Genomic DNA, 27,597 nt, shown 5'->3' on the forward strand with positions numbered 1-27,597 from the left:
GATCACTGTAGGTCCCTGCCTGCTGGATCTATTTTAGTCTATCCTCATCTATTCCTTTACCCCTCTTCACATTTTTTTTGCAATCTGCAGTGAATTTACTGGCATTAAGGAGATAAAAAATTAGTTTATTCAAGGTAATTTTGCAAAACTGAGTCAGATGAAAGTATCAGGATTTCTATATGCAGGTCAGTCTGGTAAGACTAACCCACTGAAGAGGCTGATTTTCTAACTTGAAAGAAAGCAGAATGAGGCAGGTGTAAATGTGCCTACTGGCCTGCAAATTGAACAACTAGTAGAATTCTGGGTGGTGAGGGTGGGGAGTATATGTGTGCACAAATATGTACAAAACCGAAGTTTCTGTGATATATGAAGTATTGTTAGTGTTTCACCTAAGATAACCTTCTTCCTCTTCTGTGGTGTGATCAGATTGAAAAAAATGATGAATATGACACGATAGACCTATTGAGAGACTGGTGATGAGATGTGTTTCTGCAGCTTTATTTTTAGGGAAGTATTTCCTGAAATACTTCAGATTTTAGACTTAACAGAGTAATTCAAATTTAAAAGAGCAGATTTCCTTTGGACATTTTCTTTCTCCTTTTCTTTAAAAACAATGCTTTCTATCATTCACTGTTATTTAGTTTTGAATGGAAATGTTCAAAATCTATGACTTTGTATCATCTGTTTCACCTTTTCTCAAGTACGCTAAATGACTTGCATCTACACTTTATTTGGCTCTCTTAAACTGAAATGGAGAACAAAATAATACAAAAGTAGGAAAAAATTAACCATAAAGCCATAAAAATTGAAAGGATAATTTATGGTCCGGTGTTACAACATTATCCCATATTGTTAAATTACCTACTTTTCATTAGAATAGTGTTCCTTTATCTTTGTACCTAACTACAACATTCACCCTTTTCTTGTATGCACTTAGAAGCTATTCAGCATCCTAAAGAACTCTAATTAAACTCAATGTGTCATCAAATGCTGACAGGAAGTCTCAGGGATGCATAACTGTCCTTTTGTAGGACATACAATAACTACTTTGAAAGCTATTTTAGTTGCTGGAGGAAGAAGGGGAGGGAGAGAGGGAGGAAATAAATTCAAAACAAACTAAAGATCCCTGGTTATGTCAGGGATGTCCAACAGCTGCAGTACCTCCTTGCCAAAAGTTCAAGGGCCATTTTTAGTTTGAATATCAATTTGTGTATATCTTAAGCAAATTAACAAATGTCTTATTTTCTTGCAGCTTCTTTAGAAGTTTAATACAAATTGTCTCTCTGAGCAGTCCAAACCTAAGCACCTGCTACTGATCTGGAATTTGCTGGAAGAAGGCATGTTGGAGTAACATAATTACAAACTCAGAGCAGTATTTGGCTCATGGCCCTACATTGCGTGTCTTAGAGTTGCACATTACAGCCTGCCTGATGTCTGCTGGCTATCAAAAACCTAACCACCACTCTGCAGGGCAGGAAGAAGGCTCTCCTAGCGCACAGACTGTAAGTAAATTCTCCCCTACAGAAACCTCTTTCATTTAGGGTATCACTTACAAGTCTAAATTTTGGAAACCAGAACTACTAGCAAATCAAGTGTTTGTGTGTTTTGGTGTACTGCATGTTGTAGCCCCATGTATAAATGCAAAATGGTAAGCATTATATTAATTATGTTGCTTGATACAACCAATTGAAAAGTATTTTGACTACTAATCAGAAGTGGGAAGATGCTTCATCACATTTAACCCTAAATTAGCTTAAGTGTAAGAGTATACAGAAATGTAACTTAATTGCTACTTCCCAGAGGAGCGAAACGAAGATGATTAAAGGCCTGGAGCATCTCCACTATGAGGAAAGGCTGAAAGAACTGGAGCTGTTCAGCCTTGAGAAAAGAAGACCGAGAGGGGATCTGAATAATGTTTATAAATATCTTAAGTATGGAATGCAGGGGGAAATGTCCAGCCCCTTTTCAGTGCTCTGTGGAGACAGGACCAGGGGCAATGGCTGCAAGTTGGAGCACAGGAAGTTCCGCACCAACATGCGGAAGAACTTTTTCACAGTGAGGGTGACAGAGCCCTGGACAGGCTGCCCAGGGAGGTGGTGGAGTCTCCATCTCTGGAGATATTCAAGACCCGTCTGGATGCCTCTCTGTGCAGCCTGTCCTAGGAACCTGCTTTGGCAGGGGGGTTGGACCCGATGATCTCTTGAGGTCCCTTCCAACCCCTACAGTTCACAGAATCAGAATCACAAGATTGGAAAAGACCTTTGAAGATCATCAAGTCCAACCATTCCCATCCTAAGCTAAACCATATCCCTAAGTACCTCATCTGTGTGATTCTTCCTGAGGTATTTAGAAACCTTGCCCAACAGTTGTAAGTCCCATAGGCGTGCTTTCTTGTCCCTGCAACCAGGAATTCTCAGTAAAGCAATGTGAAGTATCTGCAGTACATCATAGGTCTCAGGGGCACAGTAGCACAAAGAAGATGAAACTTTCCTGGAGGTCGATTTTTATTTACTTTTGCATATGTGTGGCTTCCCTTTGAGTTTTGGTGGTTTCTGAACAATATGGATCAGTGAGCATCACAGACTGAAACAAGCTATTATCCTTTTTTCTGTGTTCCCTGACAGTTTCTTTCCTTTGTTCTCCTCCTCTGAAGGAAAGGGAAAAAATTACCACTTGCAATGGTTTCCCCAGATAACAAATTGCAGGAATAGACATTTGTCTAGTCCGAGATGCTATGTGCATTAGTTTAAATATACACCTTGCTTTTAAAATTAGTCAATTTTGTAAGTACATATTGAATTGCTATTTCTAGCACTAGATAATATAAAATGTATTAGATTGTTTACCATTTATTTATTAGTTATTAGAAAATATTTAAGTGGAAGATTAAAGCTGAAGAAATAACGTAGTGTTGGGAGAGCTGGACTCTGGTGTGGTGCAAAACAACTCAAATCAACATTTCCACTGCTCTTTAACTCTGGGGGCTGGAATTAGACGAGATGATCTTTGAAGTCCCTTTCATTCCAAAGCATTCTGTGACTCTAAAAACATCTTCACTCTGAAGGTGGTGAAACACTTGCATGGGTTGCCTGGAGAAGAATTGGCTTCCCCCTCCCTGGCAGTGTTCAAGGCCAGGTTAGATGGGGCTGTGGGCAACTTGGTCTAGTGGAGGGTGTCTCTGTCCATGGCAGAGGGATTTAGAACTAGATGGTCTTTGATATCCCTTCCAACCCAAACCAGTCTGTGATTCTATGATTCTATGAATTACATGATTCTCATTAATTTTTCATGAGAAAAAAATACATTTTTGGAATCCACAGTTTCTGTTATAAGACAGAAGGCCAGCTTAGCTCTGGACAGACCAGAATATAACTTTTAGTTATATATGATACGTAACATGGTATACTTATGAGCCCTATTAGTCCGTATCCTACATAACCAAAGGAAAAGCAATCACTGTACCAAACCATTGCACTCTAAAATAGATAAGAAAGAAAAAAAGTATTTAAAATGGTTTAGGGAAGCTTTGATTTCAGTTACCTTCTTCCTCTACAAATTTCCTGTCTTAGCCTGAGCAATTGACGAAGGACACTTAAACCAAAGGATCTAGAAGCACATCTGAGATTTTGGATCAAAACTCCCTGAAATGAGGTTCACATCATGGTGAACTACAGCCTCCTCCACAGCCTTGCAAGAAAAAAGTAAACTGACACATGGGGGAATTGAAACATGTTTCAACCAGATCCCCAAATTGGATTGTCAAGGAGCCAGGAAATCTGCCAAGACAAACATAGGCTGTTTAATGTAGACCAGCCCAATATAATCTGCACCTGAGTTCCTCATTCGTAAAATAGAAATAACATGCTATGCTTTATGGGGAGAGAATACACCCTAAACATTTTGAATCAATCTTAACCATCTCCATTTGATGTACGAAACATGGAAAGACAAAAGTTAAACTTGCTGCAATCACACATGGAGACAAGAGCACAGCCAAAAATTGAATCCAGACCCCTAAAAATACAGTCCAGTGTCTTAATCACAAAATCCTTCTTCTTGATTAAAACAGGAAACCAGAGCACACAGTATGCACTTATTCTGTAACTTCAACATGTTACCACAAATATCTTAGAAAAATATATGTATTTCAAATATGATCATCTCAGCCAAGTGTATATTTTGATAAAACAAAAGCCGTGTATATTATTCAGGAGGAGACCTATGAGCAAACACCTTGTCCTTATAGGCCTGAATAAATACTCATAACTTCTGAGTTGAGACAACCTCGTAGTGGTTATGAAAACATTTGCTTATGAGAATTTTAAGATAATCTTAGTATGTTGTTATCAGTAGCTGAAATGCTCTGAGACTAAAAAGTATTTGCCATGCCACCTGAAGAAAAAAGATGAATCATGCTGCTATGCACAGTAAATAAAGCCTTCTCCCTTTTTAATGTTATGTTGGTATGTTTGGTTTGCCAGACAGATCAAGTTTATAAACCTATTTACCCCCAAACCTGCTGTCTTTTAGCCAGAAAATCCCCATTATGGGCAGGGAGGTGGCCTCAGGGTGAAGTGCACTGATGACCCATCCCTTTCTGCTCTCTTTACCATGGTCCTATTTTCCATTTTCCACCTTACAATTACAATTTTCACATAATTAAAAACATGCTTGCTCCCATCACAAAGCTGTATGAGTGCACATCACATCATACAGAAGGTCTCCTTTAGGGTAACAGAAGAAATGTGCTTTGGCTATATGATAAAAGTCATGGCATATGCAGACCCATTGTCTACCCTAGCCTCAGGGTTCCTTACCTGAATTTTAACTCAGACATGATACTATTTTTTAGACACATTCTGTTGTACACTGTTAGAAGGAACTTTTTTTCCTCAACTACACTTACTTCATCACTTCAATAGACTGAATCTTAAAATTTTACCATTGTCCTACTACCTGAAGAAAATAAGGCATGAGAATATGCAAGTTTATTCTGAATGATTAATACCTCAAAAACTCCTCCCCTAAGTAATGACAATTTCTACTTGATGTCAGTGTTTCTTTGCAGCTATTTCTCCTTCTAAGGGTCCAGCATACACAGACCAGTGACTGACTCAGAATGGACCTTAGTTGGAGCTCAATAAAACAGGGACTTCTCAAAGTTTCTTAAAAGCCCAATTCCTCTTCTGGAAGATGTTTGCCTCCTGGCATCCTAAGCAGACTGCAGAAAGGTCATGGAGGGAAAAGTGCAGAACTAGTAACAGAGGCTGTTCTGTTCACCTACCCTTGTCAAGGCCTGAGTTTACAGCTACTTCTTTCTGCCTGTACTCTGTTGTACCTTTGGCACTTATGCTAAAGCCTCCTCATATTTTCCTGAAAGCCTCAGAGCCACCAAACTCCGATATCTTCCATCCTAAGTTTTCTTCAAGGTGGCACCAATACAGTCACAACCTTAATGAGAAATTTAAACAGCTTCTAAACAGAAATTTGCCCAATGGATAAAATCCAATCTAGCAGTTTAACTCAAGAGAAAAATATATCAGATTAGAGAACATGTAGAATGACATTATCATGTAAGAACAACACTTCTAGAAGGGAAGGTAACTGTTCCAACCCCCCTGCTCTTTAGACTGTAAGAGATTAACATCTGTTGCTTAATTTTAAACCATACTAAAAAAAAACTTCTCAAGTATTTGCCATCCATTTATTTTATTTCCATACACTTGTACCTTTCTCAACAGATACATAGGATGTATCTCTTTAGAAGAGTGTAGTAGTTTGGCATGTCTATGATATATGACTGCCCGCTGTAGCAGTGACGCACGCTGGGGCAGTTGGTAAAGAGCTGCAGCCCTGTGGGAAAGGACTCACATTGGAAAAGTTCATGAAGGACTGTCTCCCGTGGGTGGGACCCCATGGTGCAGCAGTGGAAGGGTGTGTGGAATGAATGCCCTCCCATGAAGGAAAACAACTTGTGAGGAACTGACTGAAACCCCCATTCCCCCCTACCCTGTGCCACCCTGTTGAAGAGAAAAGGGAGTAAATCATGGCTAAAGTGAAGTCTACTAAGAAGGGAGGGGTGGGGGGAAGGTGTTTTAAGATGTGGTCACATTTCTCATTATACAACTGTGGTTTCACTGGGTGTGCAGTGCTCTGTAATAAACTAGAGAGTTTTCTTTCCTTTCTTCTGTGTTGAGTCTATTTTTCCCATGACACTGATTGTGGAATGATCTCTCCCTGTCCTTATCTCGACTCATGAGCCTCTCAATATACATTTTCTCCCTTGTATAATTGAAAAGGGGAGAGATAGAGCGACATCTGGCCTCCAGCCAGGGCTAAACCACCACAAAGGGCTAAAGCTAAAAATGTTGATGATACAAAAGGTAACAGCATTATTCAGTGAGAAAAAGGATTCAACCTGCTGGCTTCTTTAGTAGCACAGTCTTTCAGACAGCAAAGGCTGGTCAGAGACTAGTTCTATGACTATGTTTCGATATTATGTCCTTTGAAAATTAATTTCTACAAGCAATTAACTCTTTTATTAATTTTAATACTTTTGATAAATGTTTTTGATAGATTCCATTTTTCCATTCCACAGAAAAGTCCCTAGAAAGTTGTACAGTTACAGACCTTCACAGAAAATAAAGACCTGGGCACCTGCTCAAAAAAATTTAAAACATTTTAAGACTTTGCATTTGGTTGAAAACCTTTACTTTTAGATTTTTATGGAAAAATCTAAACTTCACTACCTGAAGGTCAGGGCCCTTTTTTTGCACTGTCAAGTCTGACTGAAACATACACATTTGATCCCTGGCAATCTTTAACTGTAGATAATTTCTAGAAACTCACAGCAGAACACATGGACTGCATAAAAATAACTTGTTAGATCATATCTACATAGGTAATGGTTTTTATCCTTAATAATTCATTAGGTAACCAAGTTACAATAGGTTTAGATTTCAGCGCTTCCATTGAAGTGTGTCTTTTTGGAAGCATTAATACCAGGAGCAATAGCTCTTGGGTGGTTCCACACAATCCTGTGCTGTGCAGCCAGTGAACAGAAAGAGCCCTTTGTTCCACATAGGCTCCTTCCAAGCACTGAGGTATTGCTTTCACCTTTTTCCCCATCCTTCCTTTCTAGTTGCATGATTTTATACAAAATATTCAATAAAAAGAAAAAGAAAGTTTCTGAAAAGAAAAAAAAAATACTGGCAAATGATGGCATTTTATTTGAAGGACTAAGTAGGAGCAGATAAACACAGGAATAACTGTGAGGCATCAGAAGGCAAAAATAAAGACAGACAGTATCAAAAGGAAAAATAGGCACTTTGGAAAGGTGAACAAAAACTTGGTTAAGTAGGGAAGAGAAAAAAAGTTGAAACAGGGCTAGGCATGCAATGAAGCAAAGATCTGTAATCCCTGAGATCTCCTGGACTTCATCTGGTAAATCCCTCACTACTTCTCACCAGACCTTTGACCTCATCTTGTTTTTTTCAAGCTTCAGCGTTCTATTCAATCTAGTGGATATTAAATATAATAATAAAAAAATAATCTACCATCAGCATACTTTTTGTGTCACCTTTTAATGGTGTGTCCAAAACAATGATGACACATTCATGACTGCTTCCAGGTCCACCACTGGAACAAGGAAGGCCAATATTGAAGTGTCATAATCCAAAAGACAGGATTTATGTTTAATTATTTTTTAAATTGTTAATTCTGTATTTGAATTTAAGAGTTCAAAACCAGCAAACATTGAATTGCCAAACATTCAAAACCCAGACATAACCAGAAAGATGGCTCAGGAACCTTAATTCTCTTCCACTTTGTGGGGAGGCATATAACTAAGAAATATCTGTCACATTAATTTTTTTCACTTTATCAGTTGGATTTTTTTATTTATGTGAATATTCATAAAATATTAATAATGCTCATTACAGAGGAAGAGTTTGGGAAATACTAGGGAAACAAGAGGATACAAGATTAATTCACTCAATAACAAAAGTTTAATCAAAGTAAAGCTTGGTTCTCAGCTTTTCACCTTGTGCTCAGAGCTTGCTGCTCTTCAGCTGCACTTGAGAACTGTTCTTTGAACTTCAGTGTTTCATTGTGCATATTTCAGTTTGCTGTCTCTTGTACCAATCTCTGCCTTCTGATCTCATAAAAGATCAGACAGCTTCCTGGTAGCTCACTATTTTTCTCCTTTGTAGAATAGGTGCATAACAGTTTTCTCAAGTACTGGAAGATCTGAAGTAGGATTTCAGTGGTTATGAAAATGATTACACTTTTGTACTGTCATGAATGGCTGTTTTTCATCTTCAATAGTTATCAGTTATTTTTAAAAAATATGAAAACTTGTTAAATCCTTATGTTGAAATCCTTTAAATTAATTTACCCTCTCTGGGCATAGAAAATAAAAGAATGTATATCATGTCTTATTATTTTGATATTTGTAACAGGACTGAGTAAGCTAAATTTAAGAGGGTTGGATTACTGGGCAGCCTACTGCAGTTATTTAAAGAATTTTCACTGAAGCCATTGGGAGTTCAGAGATTACAAACACTGATCAATAAAGCCTTTTGAAAAGCATTTATGTGTCTTTACAAGATTTTAGGTCTTACTTCTAATTAGTCCACCACCAACAGTACTTTTATGCCATTAACACATGAAAAGGCCTCAGACTGCATTCCTCACTCCTTTAATTGATCAACTGCAGAATATATTTCAAGGAATTATATAATAAGTGGTATCTAAATTAAAACTAACATATAAAACAGTGACCATGAAACAGAACTGATCTATTTGCATCCTTACGACTGGATTAGAAAGTGAGCTCAAGCAACTAACAAAAATCCCCCTATCACAACCAGAGGCAAAATGACACTAATAAAGGTTTTACCTGGCTACTCAAAGACAGGATTCTAGTCTTGTTTTATTTGACTTTTCAAGCTATATTATAACATGGGCAAGTTTACAACCACAAAAACCTAGGCATTTTACCCATTCATTTTTAACCACTCTTCCAGCCCATACTTGCCCTGTAAACAATCACTGTTGAAACATTATGACTTCGTGGTATTTCGCTGATGCAAAATATGAAATAGTCAGGCAGAAGTTGCTCAAGAAAATTTGATCAAATCAAAATCCAATGTAACACAGTGCTGTCGCTGTCTAAAAAAGCTTTATGCATCCTGTGAGTTTTTGATCAAATTAGATATTTTTAGCAAGTACACTGTGGTTCCAGGCAGTGAGTTTATGAACTAAATTCTTGCAGAATAAAATTGGTCAGTGCATTAAGTAATTTTCAAAAAGTACTTACTGAAGATTGTGATTTGGGCTGTTTGTTGGACCTGTAAGTATAAAATAAACAAACATTGCTGTCAAGTTTGGCTCAAGGACAACAGCATATTGAGTAAAAGTCAATAGCAATCTAATGGAAACCATCTCTTTAAGGAAGTTTTATCTCAAGATTCAAACAAATGTGTTCCTGCACAGAGATATATATATTGCTATTTCTAAGGGCACAAAAAAAATCACATTAGTTTTCTGTGTGCTCAGGCAGCAACTTGAGTGGACAATTTTGGTTAGAAAATATCTCCTGCCATAGTCAATGTTTTATCTTGACACATCACTTACCTCGTAATAAGCCCCACCTAAGCCTTACTATCAGAGTTTATGTTATGACAAGGGCATGCTCTGAATCTCTGTAACAGCAGGAACATGGTCCAATACCCAACACTTACTGAATCACTACAAACCAAACTGTGGAGTTAGTTATTTTCATTACAAAATCAGAAGAAATTTTAGGAGATGTCTCTAGAATTTTTTTCCCTATTATTTCAGGACAAAACTAAATAAATGTTTGCCTTCCAGGCTGGATGCTTAAGTCTCCAAAATGCAATATAAGTACTTTTTGAAAGGCGTGGTGTACCTTCAGCTATCAAAGGGCGGAAGTTGAGACCGGGCTTCACGTAGCAGTAATGATGTGATATTTCACAAGGATGGCCCCAGCACTAAGAACATCACATAGAAACATTCTTTCTTTTTTTTTTTTTTCTTAATAGACTGAGTTCAGCATTAGAGTGAAAACTCCAGGCAATGAAATGCTAACATTTTGTACTTTATACTGGCACATCTTTAAATTTTTTTCCTCACTACATATTTACAGACTTTCCATCTGTATTTACTTTCTTTTATTACCAGTAAATGGGGGTTCAACCAGGAAGTTCTGAGCTGGGGGAGGAGAGGCCTCAGGCAATGCCTTTATTTATTTAATTTCACATTGAGAATTCTTCTTAAAATGCTATTGTGAAAACTATTACCTAGTCTATAAAGTAGTCTGAGTAATTATAAAAGCCAGGAACTCACCAAGCCTTACAAATAACACTCCTGTTGCAGTTATCGTCTTCATCCCATTCGAAGCCACGCACTGGTAGTATCCCGTGTCTGTAGTATCCAGGTCTTGGATTCTCAGACGTGAGCCATAATCTGTTTTTCTGATGATGATCCGTCTTGGCTCCTGAACCACTGGAGCATCGTTTTTTAGCCATCTGACATTTGGAGATGGATTTCCTGCTACCTTGCAGTGGAGGATTGCTGTTTGCCCCTGGACTACAGTGATATTGTTTACTGGTTCCAAAAAGGTCAGGAAGTAACCTAAGAGGGTAAAAGGTCAGAAAAGATTAAACTTCATTTTGGTTGCAATAAAAGAATGCCCAAAGGCACATCTTTAAGAGACCATCTTGGAAACAGTTTCCATTTTCTTTGAAGCATATACTAAAAAAAAATGCAATTCTCTGTCCAAGGGACAGACACCCTAGCACCACACTATCTTTCATAACGGACTTCATGTTAGTCTAGGTATGCAGATTAGAAGGTCAATCATGAATTAATATTCTGAAGAAATAACGACTTTTTGTTAGTTTCTACATTTCTTGGGAAATTATACTCTTACTTCATAAAAGAGCAATCCCAGCTGCAACCATATTAGACTTCTATGGCTTAATCTTTTTACATGGTCATATACTTGTCTTATAAATAACTAAAACTGTGAAAATTACTTTTTAGATATTAATTTGATGTGCCAGATACAAGAAAATCTTAAACGGAGCCTGATTTGGATAGGTTTATCTTGCAGTTGAATTTTAAAGACAGTAAATATCATGTTCAATTTAAAGAAAAGATGTCTCAGTTCAGAAGTAACTTGTTATAGAGGGCACTTTTAAATTGATTATAGGTTTCAGTTTTTTACATCAAGTCCTAAAAGTGCGAAATTGCACAAAAAATCTGTATGAATATCGAATAATCAGGTTTTGTAGACGTAATTTTATGAATGGAAACTAAAAGCACTAATTTCTGGTTTGTTTAAAGAAAGGGCTTGTCAATAAGCACATATACTGTATTTTTTATCTCAGATGATAAAAATATTTCATGGAAAAACACTGTAAAAACTTGACAATCAAAACTACTGTAGGCTATTATTTTTAAACTTAATTTGGTGTTAGGAGTCCTGCAACTGACACACATCACATATTGAAAGCATGAAAGCATGCAATTCCACTGAAATAGTAATATGATTGTCAAAACAAGTAAGAAAAGTATCTAGCTGTCATTTTCATGTGTTTGTTTTGACAAATTTATACTATCTATACATAAAGCATCAGGAATATTTCATATTCCATTACAGTTTTATGTCAGCTGGATCCAAATATCAGGTAACTCTGATGGATATCCACATGTGCCATTTTCTATCAGTTCAATTATTTTGCAGTTCTTTAATTAGGAAATAGAGTATTACTGTGCAGGAATCTAACACCAGTAATGCAACGCTCAACATCTGCAGTCTAATTGCTGAAATACCTTAAGAAAATTGGTGCTTGGTTGTGATTTACATTTGACATGACCATGAAAATCAGTTTCTCTGTAATGGCTAGGTATAGCACTGGAGAGGGGAGTAGCAGACACATCAAAATATAATGAATCTGCAAAGCCAGATTTTGCTGGAAAACTGGATTTTCCTGGGTATTATATTGCTCTCTTCCACTGGCCTTTCAGAAGAAATCCTGCTTTAATTAATAATATGAAAATACAGTGTAGGTATATATGACTTTAGCATGTCACTAAATAGAAAATTAAGTAAACACAAATATATACATTATCCACATGACATTGCATACGTACAGGAAAATTATTTTTTCATCCTTTTTCCTCATAAAATAATAAATTATTCGGGATGTAATTTTACATTAGTTTTCCCTACTGTTAGACTGCAAATCTTTATTAGACTTTAAAACATTTTGACAGAATACAAAAAATATTTCTTCTCAAATGCCTGATAAAAAATGATAAAAAGTACATTAATGCTTTCTGCAATGTCATGCCATAACAACAGTATCATTTGTTGTAGTTTCCCGTTACATTTCATGCTGTAGAATTAGAATTGCTACGATGATATTCTGGTAGGGAACAGAAAAACAGCAAATTACTTTGTTGATACAGGGAATAGAATCGATTAATGAAAACTATTACTTAAGCCAGCATTTTATGTATATAAGCATTGCTAGCAGAAGGAAAGCATGATCAAATCTACCACATGTTAGAAAAGGATTTTTCATGGCTATTTTACTCTTAACTCATTGTTCAACTTATATTGCCACTTTTTCATAATCTGTATGTAGATCTTTCTCATTAGTATTGTCAAGGTAGAGTACACAGTTTAGAAGAGATGCTTGCATATCTTTGAGGTATGTTAAAAAAAAATTTCATACTCAATAATACCGCTTGAATAAGAAGATGCAATTTATGAAAAGAAGTAGAAAAGTGGAAAAGTTGAAAAACTTTTCTAATTCTATCAAACAGCTGGGATATTGAGCAAGCTCAACGACATCTGGCCGTGGCAACAGTGTTGACCTGTTCAATGGAAGAAGAGTGGAGCTGCAATGCGCTGCTATGAAAGCACGAACTCAAGGGCAAGTTCTGGCAAGACACAGATTGGATGTGTGGCCTGCCATATGGGTGGGAAATTGACTTACAGGGCATGCAGAGATTGGTGATCTATGTTTTTTTACTGGGTGATGAGGTGGGCAGAAGGGAGAGTTATCTTAGAGACCTGAACAGGCTGAAAGAGGGGTCAACGGAGAACTGTATGGAGTTTTACACTGAGACATCTAAAGTCCTCACCTGGGTCATAATACCCAGAGAGACATGTACAGGCTATGATCTGTGTGGCTGAGGAGCAGCCTTGCTGAACATGAGTCAGCAAACTGCCACTGCAGTAATGAAGGCAAATCAGATTCTGGGCTGTGTCCACAGGGTCATTATTAGCAGAGATAAAGATGGGATGATCCAAATCTTCTCAGTGCTTGTCAGACCACACCTGAAGTATGGTGTCCAGTTCTTGTCCCCACAATTCAAAAATGGCACATAAAGACTGAAGAGCCTCTAAAAGAGGGCCATGAAGATGACCAAAAGTGTGGAGTACCTGCTCTATGAGAAAAGACTTGAAAAAGTCCAATTTCTTCACCCTGGAGAAGAGAAAGCTCAGGAAGCACCTCATCACAGTTTTCCACTACTTAAAGGTCATATACAAAGAGCATGGATGCTGCCTTCACAATGAGCCACATAGAGAAGGGGGAATGGCTGCAAGTTGCATAAGGAGAGGTTTTGACTTAACAGAGAAAAGATTTCACAATGAGAACAATCATTCACTGGAAAAAGACTTCCCCAGAGATGTAGTGGAATTCCCATCACTACAGATTTTCAAGATGTGATTGGACGGACTGCTAAATGATCTTGTCTAGGCTTATTTTCCCAAAACAGGCCATACCAGATGATCTTTTGAGGACCTTTCCAACCTGGGCTATTCTGTGGTACCGGTCTATGATTCAGCAATCACAGAAGTGGCCTGAATGTGCTCACAGAAGGGAGGCAAAGAGAGGGTTTAGGGTCTTAAAGAAGTTGGACCATTTCTAGCATGGTGCCAGCACAGAAGTACATTCATTTAGCTCAGAGATGTTCCTGAAAGAGGCTGAGAAGATGCTTTCTATAAAGGTGGGGCCAATTCAAGTGCTATCAGTTGAGAGACAGAAAGTGTGGTTCTTTTACCTCTCTGGTACACTTTTTGTTCTTAACACTGAAGTATATGAAAGATCTGCATTGTTCTTGTGCCACTGGACAGCTTTTGTGCCATTTGCCAGCTTATAGCTTGCTCAAACCCTTTTATCACTTCTTCAGTTTTCATGAATTAAAATGAACCAGGTTGAGTCTTCCCTTTGGGTTAGTCATGGATATTACATTCACATAAATTTGGTTGAGAACAGAAACAAATTTACTTATTAGGACCAACAAATTTTATTAACTCAAAATTAAATCCATGTTAGACCTATCTGGTTTACCAATTAAACCAGAGTTTATAGAATAGTTTGGTCTATAGCTTTTAAGCAGTCTAAATATTTCACATGAATTTGTGACTCAGATTTTATTAAAAATTAGAACAAAACTATTACTACCAAAAGCAATGCCAAAGATTCATGTATTAATTCAGACCCAGTGTGATTAAACACACTTCCCCTGAAGTCAGTGTAACTGAATCCATTTCCTGCAGGTCAGAATTATGTTTTAGTTCATTATTTCTTCTGCCAATTTCACAGCCATTTTTGTTATTACCCTGTTATTGAAAATCAAGTAATAAATATTTCAACCTACTGAACTTTGAAGTACTTGTGTTTTCTCTAAAATTCTGCAGAGCAGCATAGGACCAGTTAGGCAACTCACTGCCTACCCACTCTCTGTCTGTAGCCCCAAGTGCACTCTCTCTATCTGCTGGTTTCATTTCCTCTTTGAGAAAGTTTGAGAAGTTTGGTGCTTGTATACTTACTGATCTGAAATAATAGTGTGACAGAATGGGCAGACATTTGTTGTGCTGCTCTGTTATTTGGTGTCCACTTTAGATAATCCATAATTGCAAATCTTTCAAATAAAGTGGAAAATTTAGTCAGCCATGTTCTTGAGAATGTTTGCCTTCTTTAATTTCTGTAGTGTAAATCAGCAGTTACTTTTTGTGAAGTAAGACACACTACGAACACTCGTGAATGCTAGTTTGATGTAATGCTTTTGGGAAAAAACATATTCCCAGGATAAATCGGGAACTCAACAATGTGCAAAGCAACTTTTTTTCCAATGTGATTTTCTTTCTCTCTTAATAAATATTCATTTGGACAGGAGAAAGAGGAAGAATTTGTATTTAACTTGTATTCTATATTTTGTATTATGCGTAAGTCAACTAGAATGTTTTAAAACTTGAACAGATTTGTTAATGTGTTTTAATAGTGACATGCCTTTGAAACAAAGAAAAAAGCTCTCTAAAATATTTGGGGCTTGCTATGCATAAACAGCATTACTAGACTTGTAAATGTCATCTTGTCAATTGCATTTCATTGAGATACTTCAAAAATAGATTTTTAAAAAAAACTAGTTATAATTGTCAGCATTTTTCTGTGTTATACAAATACTATTATTATATAGTATTTTCTATACTCTGACTTGGTTCCAAGGGTCATTGATATGAAGGAAATTGCTTCCTTTGCCTTCAGTGGTCTTTAGCATGGCTTCAAGTACTTCAAAGAGAAAAGCTATCCTCTGAATATTTCGGAATTTGCTGTAGGCAAAGATGCTCTAAATTAAATTTCTTTTTTATTTGCGATTCTAACTTAGTGCACAGCCAGTACTAATATTTATTTTGCTTAAACAGAGAAAAAAACTGTCAAGAAGCTATGAAAGGATAATGCAACTTAATCTATATATTATGTCATACTATCATACTCTGTGTACCTTATGAATAAAGTCACTCAGGGAAATGACTGACATGAATTCTGGCAAAACTTTCATATTTTGAAATGCCTTTCTTAGGTTGCCATTATTTCATATTTTTAAATGGTATAAATTTGACATAAATATATCAAACAGAATCCCACAGCAAATCAAAATTAAGATGACAGGTCTATTTTGTGTGTTTTGGCAAGAATATAAAAATAAATTTTTCCCTCATGTGTCAAATCATTGTCAAGATACACACAAAAATAGCTATGAAGCCAAATTCATACAGGGTGCAACTATCATAGAGACCTCACAAGAATATTATTTTTCTTAGTTTTATTTATATTATTCCAACACTTAGATGTTACTGGCTCGAAACGTACGTGCTATGCTTGGCATGAACACAATACAAAATGATTGCCCTGCTTCTGCTATTTTAAGATCTTAGATGTGATTTGGAAATTCATTCTATACAAAATATTTTAAACCTCTTTAGTGCCTTTGGATTAAGTTAATTATGGTTCAGCTGTTTTCAGTTCAAGTTTTGGTTTTTGGTTTGGTTTGGTTTTTGGGGTTTTTTTTTGCTGCTTTTTCTGATATGTTTAAAATAACAGTGCATTCATGATGTTCAAGCCAGTTTCCTGATGGTCACCATGAATAGCAATTATAGAACATTTGCAATTCTTTTTATCTCAATATTTATGAGATGCAGGAACTAAAGCAAGGGGAGTTCAAGTGATCTCCATATTCACAAATGGACTAAGTGGTAATATATATGCTACTATACTGTTTAACATCTTTTCGTCCAAACAACTGCATACAATTTAAAGCCCCTTCAGATTCATGGCATAAAACTTTCCAATGGTCAAACCTACTAATCACAGAATCACAGAACATTATGAGTTGGAAGGGACCTCTAGAGATAAGCTAGTTCAACCCCCCTGTCAGAGCAGGATCACCTAGACTAAATCACAGAGGCATGCATCCAAGCGTTCAAAACGAATGTCTCTAGAGAAGAAGACTTCACAACCTCTCTGGGCACTCTGTTCCGGAGCTCTGACACCCTCAGAGTGAAAAAGTTTCTCCTTATATTCACATAGAACTTCCTATGCTTCAGCTTGCACCCATTACCCCTTGTCCTATCACTGGCCATCACTGAGAAGAGCCTGGCTCCATCCTCCTGACTCACACCCTTTACATATTTATCAACATTAATAAGGCCATACCCCAGTCACCTCTTCTCCAAGCTAAAGAAGATCCAGCTCCCTCAGCCTGTCCTCATAAGGAAGGTGTTCCACTCCCTTAATCATCTTAGTGGCCCTGTGCTGGACTCTTTCAAGCAATTCTATGTCCTTCTTGAACTGAGGGGTCCAAAACTGGACACAATACTCCAGGTGCGGTCTCACCAGGGCAGAGTACAGGGGAAGAAAGACCTCTCTTTACCTACTATCCACCTCAGGATTACACTGGCCTTCTTAGCCACGAGGGCACATTGCTGGCTCGTGGTCATCCTGCTGTCCACCGGGAACCTTAGCTCCCTCTCACCTATGCTGCTCTCTAACAGGCCAGTTCGCAATCTATACTGGTACCTGGGGTTGTTCTTCCACAGGTGCAAGACCCTACACTTGCCCTTGTTAAATTTCATTAAACTTCTCCCTGCCCAACTCTACAGCCTGTCTAAATATACACATGTTATGATTTGTTTAAAAAGCAATATGTTATTTCCAAACCCAGCTCCTTGCTTTTTTTCTCCCTCCCCACTTTTCTTCATTTTTGTCTTAAGAAACCTTTTTCTTCATTTTGTTGGATATAAATAAAACAACATGGTCTCTCTGACTACAACTCTTTCAAATTACAAATTTCTGCACTGGAATTTTAAGACGATTGTAATCTTATATCTAATACATATTATTTTGGGGAAAGCATTTTGAGTAATCTAATGATATTTCCATTAGAAACAAATGAATATTTTCCTATAAGACGACATAGTTTTTCACCTTTGGCCCATGGGGCAACCAATTATTAACTAGGGATGAGTTGTGGAAGAAAACACTGTCCCAAATATACAGTGTTATGAATAATATAATAAATACATAAGTGGTCACAGAATTGGCAGGTAATGTATTAAAAATATCAAAGAGTTGATAAGTGTTCTGGGCTATAGAAGAATTGAACACTATCTTAAAAGAAAACAAATGTGCAAGATGTTGAAATTCAAAGTGTTTATTTCTAGAGGTATGTATAGCAACGCTGCTGTTTAGTACAAGACTTTAGGGGACGTAGATCACACTATCACAACTTAGCAGGTGGTGGGAGTCCAGCAAAGTGACTCTGCACAAGTAAATCAGGAATGGAAATACACTGAGAAACACCTTCCTAAAGGAGAGGAGAGAGAAGACTCATAATTTCTTGCACAGACTATTCTCCTAAATAGAAAGCAGTCTTCCCAATTCTTCACATCTATGCTTTATTTAAACACAATATGAAGATGAGGAATCTACAACATATTTGAACCAGGTTAGGAAATGGAAGGAATGTTGTCAGCTCCCCCAAAATTCTCATGAGCATTTAAAGAAACTACATTGTTATATCCCACTGCATGTTTCCAGGTCAAATGATACCTTTACAGTCTAATATAATCCCATTATTTGCACTCCATCTTCCATTCTATTTGTGATTTCAATCTGAAGAAATGTGGTCAGAAGCATGTAAAATAAAGTGATTTGGATCACATGCCCTTCAAATGTATTTGGAATAAATAATAGCCAATTCAAGGATGAAGTAGAATTAGCACTGAAAAGCTGCCACAATGGGCACATTGTCCTCCACACTAAAATCAGTAAGCGTAAACTCTCTTACTAGCAGAAGGAAACCTATTTTTGAGCAGTATTACTTAAAGTACTGAAGATCTTGCCTAGCCTATGAATCCTATACTATGGTGTAGAATGGTTTGGTTTTGTTGTTTTATGAACCCCCACTTGAGACTGTGACATGGCAGGTATCACCTGTCCTAGGGTACTGACAATTTAGCAGCAGATCTTTGGGGGACACAACAGAGCAATCAGGATGTGTACTGTTCCTTAGGTCACTAGTCATGTAGATAACAAGCCACCACTTCTAGAACATACATAAATGATTCCTGACAGGTTATCTTATGTAATCAAAGCAACTAGGACCGTCCAGTCATAACTGTGATTTATCATACAGTTATCTCTTTAACCAGAGTAAGTTCTGAGACAGACCCGGGCAGAAGACGAACTCAGACACTTCAGGCATCACATCTCCTGGAGCAACACAACTTACTCAATGTCTCAGCTATTGCAAGCTGCCTTCATTCATGCATTTCTTTAACTATTAAGGTGTATTGCTTCTACATTCCCACCATCTTGTTTATGATGTAACATTTTACTGGCAGATCATCATACCTTCCTCAGGCTTGTTTTAAGAGTAAGAGACTGTGAGCAGTAAAACCCTCTGTGATGATGCACCAAATGGGGCTCATCACTAAAGAAAAAATTGTTTTCAGTTCACGTCACAACTCTTGCATTTGTTTGTGATTATCAGATCCGTTCTTTTCCTCCTCTGGATTTTGGAAATGAAAGCTCCTTTGATTGGAAGGAGACAAGGTTGGCCTTATCCTGGCTATCCCTCTGCTGCAGTCAGAGAAAGGGAGCTTTCCTCCTTGCCTAGCACCACCAACAGGAAAAACTGGCCAAGTGCAGGAAGGTGGGCAGAGAACAATAGAAGACCTGGCTGACAGCAAGCCCATATCTTTCTGGAGAGGAGCGTGAGTCTGACCATTTTAGGCACCAGGGAGAGGTTGCAAAACAGAAAGCCATCAAGAGATGTTCATTTGAAACTGAGATTGGGAAAGGATCATCTTTGCAAATACTCACTGGACTTGAAGGAGATTTGTGTTCAAACCCTTTTATTTTTAGCCTTAGCCAAGTCATGGTTCTATCCCACCAGCTATCAGAAAGCTAGCTTCAATAGTAGGAAAAGACTTGCCAATTTTTAAAAGTGCATGCTATCAATAATTTCTTCCTTAACCTGGTTACTTCTTTGAAGACAGAACCATTATTCAGGGCTTCTGGAGGATTTAGAGGAGAGGGAGACCTATATACTTAGTAATTTTAAATCTGATTTAACTATGGGCATTATTAAAGACTATTTACTATTATTTTCATGCCTGTTTTGGGTCTGTTCTACAATCAGAAATAAAATAGAGGTCATAAACAAATCTGAATAAGTAAATATTTCTCAAGGAAGAAAGAAGGTCACTGTGATTATTTCTGATGGACTCAATGGTATGCAAAAACACTGCAGTAGAACTGTCCAATGATTTTTTGAACCAAGAAATTGCTACCTCACTACAATACAGAAACATATAGGTTAACATTCAAGCCAAAGAAACAAAAAATTTAAACCAAGGGATTTTTGCTTATTTGGAGAATTTTGTAGCCACCAAAACCAAAAAGGGAGCAAAATGAGACCACATCCACACTAGGCATGCTGGAAACTAACAACTGATCCTATACAATGAGAACAAGGGCCTCTTCTTTTTCTGAAGGAAATACAAAATCCTTATGATGTAGAAATGTTTGAGATGTGATTAATTACTTCCTTAGACAGGTATTGCCTGTGGCCCTGAAAAAAAACAAAAAAAAAAAAAAGAAAAAAGAAATAACTGCAACTCCTTTCTCAGCAAGAATTTAACCAAGTAACATCACATGAAAAAGCACTTTCTTTTATGTCTGTACCCTTAAGAGCTCAGACTTAACAAAAGAATAAAGCGGGACCAACTTGCCAACTACACAAGCCTGTCAGATGCACTTAGAGATTAAACATGGACCTTTACCCATCAAAAGTAGTGGGTATGGGTGAGTGTAGAGCAGACAAAACAGCTGTAGTATACAGTGCTGCTGACAGGAATGACTGTTACTGAAATTTATTCCCATAATGGAGGACAAAGTTTAATCCTCTAAAATAATTTGGGAGCTTTGGGAAGTGGAGAAAGGTTGAGAAAAGAAATACATCAAGTCTTCCTCCCAGATGGGGGGGGGCACACTCCCACACTGATGATCAGTAGGAACATGGTTAGAGAAATACAAATATAAACATGTCGTCTTTTACCCAAGTAAGGGTAGAAATTAATGGAAGATTATGAAAAATGTTATAATAAGCATTGTCACAGTAAGAAACTAATTAGCATTCGGGTGAAGCAAAATAAGGATTACCTGACACTGTGTATCTATGAGAACAGAGACTACATTCCCAGGTACCCTCAAAATTTATGTGATGCTACATCTGACCAGCAGTGAGGGCCTTATAGATTTCAACCTGTGCTCACTGGCTGAGAATGCTAATGATAACGAAAAAAGCAGGCTGAGATCTTCATGCTAACAACATTATCTGACATTTTCTCCAAGCATGAGGGTTGACTTTACTACAGCAGTGCATCCACACAAAAAAAATCTGTAGTACAAGTGAGAAAACATATTTCATCAAGTAGAACACTGAAAATACCCTGCTTTTAGGAAGCTGCATCAAAATGTAACTGGAATCACAAATTGCAGCAAATATTTGCATTTTCAGATCTAAAAATAGCATCTGGATCATTGTTCAAGTGATAAAGTATTGTAAAAATGTATGCCAAGAAGTTACTAAAAATTCTGCCATTAGAGTCCATTTTAGAATCACTAGTACACTTAAAAATTAAGTATTCTCCTACTGCCATGGGCTAGACTCAATTACATCAAACCAAAGATTTAGAGATACCAATACTTAAGACTAACCTATAGATGCAAAGTGTGGTGCTGTGCGAAATTAAATCATTTTCATGGCACCAGCATGACAGAAAATACATTAGGAAGGTAATAATAGCCCTCTGTGTTTGGGTAAAACATCTAATGCCTCAGTGTGGGGGGACTGAGCATGCTTAAAAATTAATTTTTATAGACTCCTGTAACCCTGCTATCCCTGCTTAGAATCAGAACCATTAAGTAACACAAGGCTGCTTTTCTTACAGACTTGTACTCACAAGTAAATCAAGTTAATATATAATAACAAGATGATTTTGCTGGTTCTTTCCAAAGAACACTTACATTTGGGTGAGGAGAATAAAAAGTAACTACAATTAATTTTACCTTTTGGTGTTGGAATTGGTCTTTCAAGTCCATCTGCATGACCTAAGGGATCATTTGAATCTGGAATTTCCATTTCACCTAGGAAAAAAGAAAGATTTTGTTCAATTGATACTCTGAGTTAATCTTTCTTTTAAACTCCATTCCGACAGCAAGTTCAACAAACTCATTCAGTCTAGATCCTGGTTCCAGAGTAGCACACAGGAAACATCTAGCAGCAAGAAAAGGATTTATCCATTGCAGACAAGAAAACTTTATAATAATTTACCTTGTGGACTTACTTTGTGCTTGGCAATTATGGCTGGAATTAAAAACTACTTTCCAGTTCCTTACCAGAACAAAATTCCCAGCTCTACAAAGAATGCAAACATTTCCTGAAAGCAGTTCTGGTCCAGCAAATGAAGCAATACCCGAACTGTATTATAGACAATGTCAATTATTAAATAGCATAGAATATGCTATTTTAGTTACTTTACAGTAATTCAAATTATTTTTCCAAAGGTTAGACTCATCCTCTCTGCTGACTTTCTTATCCTATTGTCAGTCACATTCCTAAAAGTTGTCATCCAGAATTGAAAATAAGATTGCCACTAACCAAATATTCTGTAGAGTGATGAAACAGATGGACATCCTACTGTGTGTCCTCCTTATTTGTATCTAACATGTATCAGAACAAGCTAGAAACAATGTTAGCCAGCAGCTACTGCCGACAGCAAACAATACTTCCATGTTTCTTTGCTTTTTCAGGTCCCACAAAACCCTGATCACTGTAAGGGGATTCACCTGTCTGCTCTTACTTGTCAAAATATGCTGTGAGGAACAGAGCTGAGCTTAGATATCACGTGAAGCTGCATGGGTGCTTTTACTAGAAAAAGCTTCTCAAATTATATGCCCTATGTTTTCGTATTTCCTAATTTATGTTGTCATTCAAATTCTTTACCACATCAGCATATCACCTCTTTTGGGTTTGCATGGCTTTGGTATTGGAGGTGGGGGTGCTGCAGGGTAGCTTCTGCAAGAAACAAGAGGAGGCTTTCCCTAGGCCTGGCAGTGCTAACATCAGCCGACTCAAGGTGGGAGTCATTGTACAAGGCCAAGCAAATCTTCGATGGTCACACCACCTCTGTGAATCACATTTAGGAGAAGAAAAAAGCTTTTTGCCACCAGAGAAGGGAGTGAGAAGATGTAAGAAACTGTACAGACACCAAGGCCAGAGAAGAAGGTGGGAAAAAGGGGCACTGCAGGCACCAGAAGAGGGTGGTTCCTCCAGCCCATGGAGAAGACCATCGTGGAGCAGGCTGTCCCCCTGCAGCCGAAGAAAGATGTTGGTGGAGCAGAGATCCCACCTGCAGCCTGTGGAGAGACCCCCTACTGCAGCAGGTGGAAGGATGCTGTGACCTGGTGTGAAACCCACATTGGAAAAAGGTCCTGGCAAGACCTGCAGTTTGGAAAGAGGTGCCAACATTGGAACAGGCTTTCTGGGGATACTTGTGACCCCATGGGGGATGATGCTGGAGTATTCTGTTCCTGAAGGTCTGCACCCTATGGAAGGGACCCACACAGTTGGTGAAGAGCTGAAGCCCCCATGGGAAGGACTCATGTTGGAGAAATTTGTGGAAGACTGTGTCCAATGAGAGGCATCCCTATGCGGCAGCAGGGACAGAGAAGTCCTAACCCTGAGAAAGAAGAAGTGGCAGAGACAAAATGTGATGAACTGACTGCAACCCTCATTCCCTGTGTCTCTGTGCCACTCGTGGGGAACAGTAAGAGAACTCAGGAATAAAGTTGTGCCTGGGAAGAAGGGAAGGGTGAGAGAAAGTGTTTTAAGGTTTGGTTTTACTTCTTATTATCTCTGTTTTGGTTGGATAATAGATTAGATGTATGTTGTTCCATGGTGAGTCTGTTTTGCCCATGTCATTAATTGCTGAATGATCTCTCCATCCTCCTCTCAACCTGAGAGCCTTTCACTATCTTTTCTCTGCTATCGAGCTGAGGAGTGACAGAGCAGCTTTGGTGGGCTGCTGGCCTCCAGCCAGCATCAACCCACCACCACACACCAAGAAAACACAGAAATCAAAGGTCATCATGATCCAAAGTGGGCTTTGTTGCATATTCATTAGGGGTGTACATGGTAAGTTCTGGGTAAAAGAAAACTAGGGAAAAGGCTCCCCCTCTTCCTTTTGTTCCCATTCCTTCAGATTAAACCCTACAACAACAGTGACTGCAAGACACAGTGATGAAACATAAGCATCCCATCCCTATCTTCCACCACATTATGAAAGAAGAGAAGAATTGAGACTGAAATTATTTTTATATTTTTCCTTTATGTTTTTATCCATTATTTGGGAACAGAAAGAAGATTTAGCTAGTCTTTGCCTTAAGTTAACCAGAAGAGTTGATGACCTTTGGAAGAAGGAACAGGTAACTCAGGAGGACTACAAGGATGTTGTGAGTTTATGCAGGGAAAAAAATTAGAAGGGTCAAAGTCTAACTAGAACTTAATCTATCTAGTGCTCTAAAAGGCAGTAAGAATGTTTTTATACATAGATTAGCAACAAAAGGAGGCAAAGGAGAATCTCCATTCTTTATTGCATTCAGGAGAAATCATAGTGACAGAAGATGAGGAAAAGGCTGAAGTACTTAATACAGTCTTTCCCTCAGTCCTTTGTTTTAAGAGCAGTTGTTGTTCAGGCATCTAGCCCCCTGACCTGGAAGACAGGAAAGAGGACAATGAAGCTCTCATAACACAAGGGAAAACAGCTACTGACCTGCTACACAGCTTAGACAAGGCTATGTGGCTGGATGATATCCAACCAAGAGTACTGATGCATCCAAAACCAAAAGGAAGTCAGGCAACAAGACCCAGAGACCTATATGGATGAACAAAGAGCTCTTGGACAAACTCAAGTGAAAAAAGAAATCCTACAGAGAGTGGAAGCAAGGGCAAGTAGCCTGGGAGGAGTACAGAGAAACTGTCCGAGCAGCCCGGGCAGGCTAGGAAAGCTAAAGCCTTGATAGAATTAAATCCGGTCAGGGATGTCACAGACAACAAGAAAAGTTCCTAGACGTATGTTAGGGATAAAAGAAAGATGAGGGAAAATGTGGTCCTCCCCAGAAGAAAAGAGAAGACCTGGCTACTTGGGATCTGGGAAAGGCTGAGGTAGTCAACGACTTTCTTATCTCAGTCTTCACAAGCAAGGGATTTGGTCACACATTGTGCCAGGTCACAGAAGGCACAAGCAGGGACTGGGAGATGAAGGAATGGCCCACTATAGAGGAAGATCAGGTTCAACACCATCTAATGAACCTGAAGGTACACAGTCCATAGAACCTGACAAGATACATCTGTGTCTCCTGAAGGAACTGCTGAATGAAGTGGCTATGGCATTCTCCATCATGTTTGAAAAGTTGTGGCAGTCTGGTGAAGTCCTCACCCACTGGAAAAGTTGAAATACAACCCCCCATTTTTAAAAAGTTAAAAAAGGAAGACCTGAGGAACTACAGACTGGTCAGTCTCACCGCTGTGGTCAGCAAGACCATGGAGCAGATCCTCCTGGAAACTATGCAAGGCACACAGCAAGTACAGTGGCAATTCAAGACAGCCAACACAACTACCTTCACAAAGGGTAAATCATGCCTAACAAATATGGGAAGAGTTACGGATGTTGTCTACCTGGCCTTGTGCAAAACATCTGACACTGCCCCTTACAACATCCTTGTCTCTAAATTGGATAAGGAATTCACTTGATGATGGAGCTGTGGTCAATAGCTCAATGTTCAAATCAAGACAAGTGGATATTGAGCAGAGGTTCTTTGCTGAGGGGGTGATTGGGCACTGGAACATGATCTCCAGGGAAGTGGTCACAGCACCAAGCTTGAATGAGTTCAAGAAGTGTCTGGACAATGCATTCAGTCCCATGCTCTGACTTGGTTGGTCCTGTGTGGGGCCAGGAGTTGGACCTGATGATTCTTATGGGTCCCTTCCAACTCAGGATATTTTGTGATTCCATGCTTCTTTCAAACTCTTATTCAAGAGAAAGTGAAGCCGTCAGGGAATGATAGTAAAGACAAACCTAACTGAGAATAATGGAGACAAATGGTGAACATAGGGAAGAATTAATTCAAGATTTGTTCAGAGCTGACTGTGACTATTGAGGACTAAGATCTTGGGTTCATACTAGTTAATTTCGTAATAATTGAGATCAATTCTCAGAAGCAGTAAGAGAAAAAGTAAATCCAGCCAGTATTGTCTATTTCTAGGAAAGGAATAAAGAGGAAAACTGAATGCATCGTTATGCTGATCTGTAAATGTATGGCTTGCTCTCATGCACTAACCATTGAGTGCTGTGGAGGACCTCTCACCTAAAAAGGGCATAGAAGAATTGGAAAAGTTTCAGAGAAAGACGGCAAGGATAATAAAGTTATAAACCAGGTTTTGTAGAACTGCTAGAATTGTGACCTTGATAGGATTGAGAGATGGACACGTGTGACCTCCATGAAATTCAACAAGACTAAGTGCAAGGTCCTGCATTTGCATTGGCACAATCCTGGGTAGAGAATGGATTGAGAGAAGCCCTGAGAATGACTTAAGGATGTTTATTGATGTAAAGTTCAACATGAACTGGCAATGCATGCTTGCAGCCCAGAAAGCCAACCATGTCTTGGGTTGCATCAAAAGTAGTGTGGCCAGTAGTAGGTCAAGGGGATCTACTCTGCTCTCATGAGACCCCACCTGGAGTACTGTGTCCAGCTCTGGGGTCCCCAACATAAGAAACACAGCGAGCTGTTGTAGTGAGTCCAGAGGCTAACCACAAAGATGACCAGAGGGCTGCAGTACCTCTCCTATGAAGCCAGGCTGAGAGAGTTGGGCTTATTGCAGCATTCCAGTACACAAAGGGGGCCTACAGGAAAGACGGTGACCCTATTAGGGAGTGTAGAGATAGGATAAGGAGTAATGGGTTCAAAATAAGAGGGCAGATTTAGATTAGGTATTAGGAAGTATTTCTGATCTGTTAAGGTGATGAGGTACTGGCACAGGTTGTCCAGAGAAGTGGTGGCTGCCCCCTCCCTGGCAGTGTAGGATGGGGTTTTAGGCAGCCTGGTACAATGGAGGGTGTCCCTGCCCATAGCAGGGTGTTGGAGTTAGATGGACGATTTCTGAGGTCCCCTCCAACCCTAACAATTCTATGTTTCTATGGTTCTGTTATTTGTGCTCTGGGAAGGAGATATCTGAGGTCAATGATACTGCAAGTCTGTGGAACCATGGGAGTTTTAGAGGGATGAGGGGAAAACAGCAAAAAGCAATTAAAAATTAAGCTAAAAAAAAGGTAAAATTTTCTTATAGTAGTGAGGCTGTAGGCAGAGTTCGCATGGGTTACAAGTGAGATCAGGCAAGTTGAAGGAGAAAAGTCCATTCAGATCTAACTAATCCAAGCAAGGAAATCCGTAAGCACAGAATGTCTGGAGGCTTGGAAAAAAACCAGCATAAAGTAGTATTATGTGTATCAGACCTCTTCTTACACTTGCGCTTCAGCATCCCTTTTTTGCTGTTACCAGTGTGAAGACACTGATCTCTCATCTCTCATCTGCTCCAACATGGTTAGTCTCACACTGTTCACTTTCCTATGTTGTTTGCTCAGAT

The 27,597-nt window shown here is 38.5% G+C and overlaps 1 protein-coding gene across 1 annotated transcript in view; it reads right to left on the reverse strand.

The window, feature by feature from the left end:
- Window positions 1-27,597, reverse strand: part of ROR2 (receptor tyrosine kinase like orphan receptor 2) — a gene marked incomplete at both ends in the record, with an annotated part of 147,814 nt that overhangs the window by 24,450 nt on the left and 95,767 nt on the right. The window contains 3 exons of the mRNA XM_084278846.1: window positions 9,320-9,350; window positions 10,369-10,656; window positions 21,960-22,037. Of these exons, the coding sequence (XP_084134972.1) occupies window positions 9,320-9,350; window positions 10,369-10,656; window positions 21,960-22,037 (397 nt within the window). The remainder of the gene's footprint in view (window positions 1-9,319; window positions 9,351-10,368; window positions 10,657-21,959; window positions 22,038-27,597) is intronic.

Source organism: Gallinula chloropus (genome assembly GCF_964237585.1).
Source record: "Gallinula chloropus genome assembly, chromosome: Z".
Classification (NCBI taxonomy): Eukaryota; Metazoa; Chordata; class Aves; order Gruiformes; family Rallidae; genus Gallinula; species Gallinula chloropus.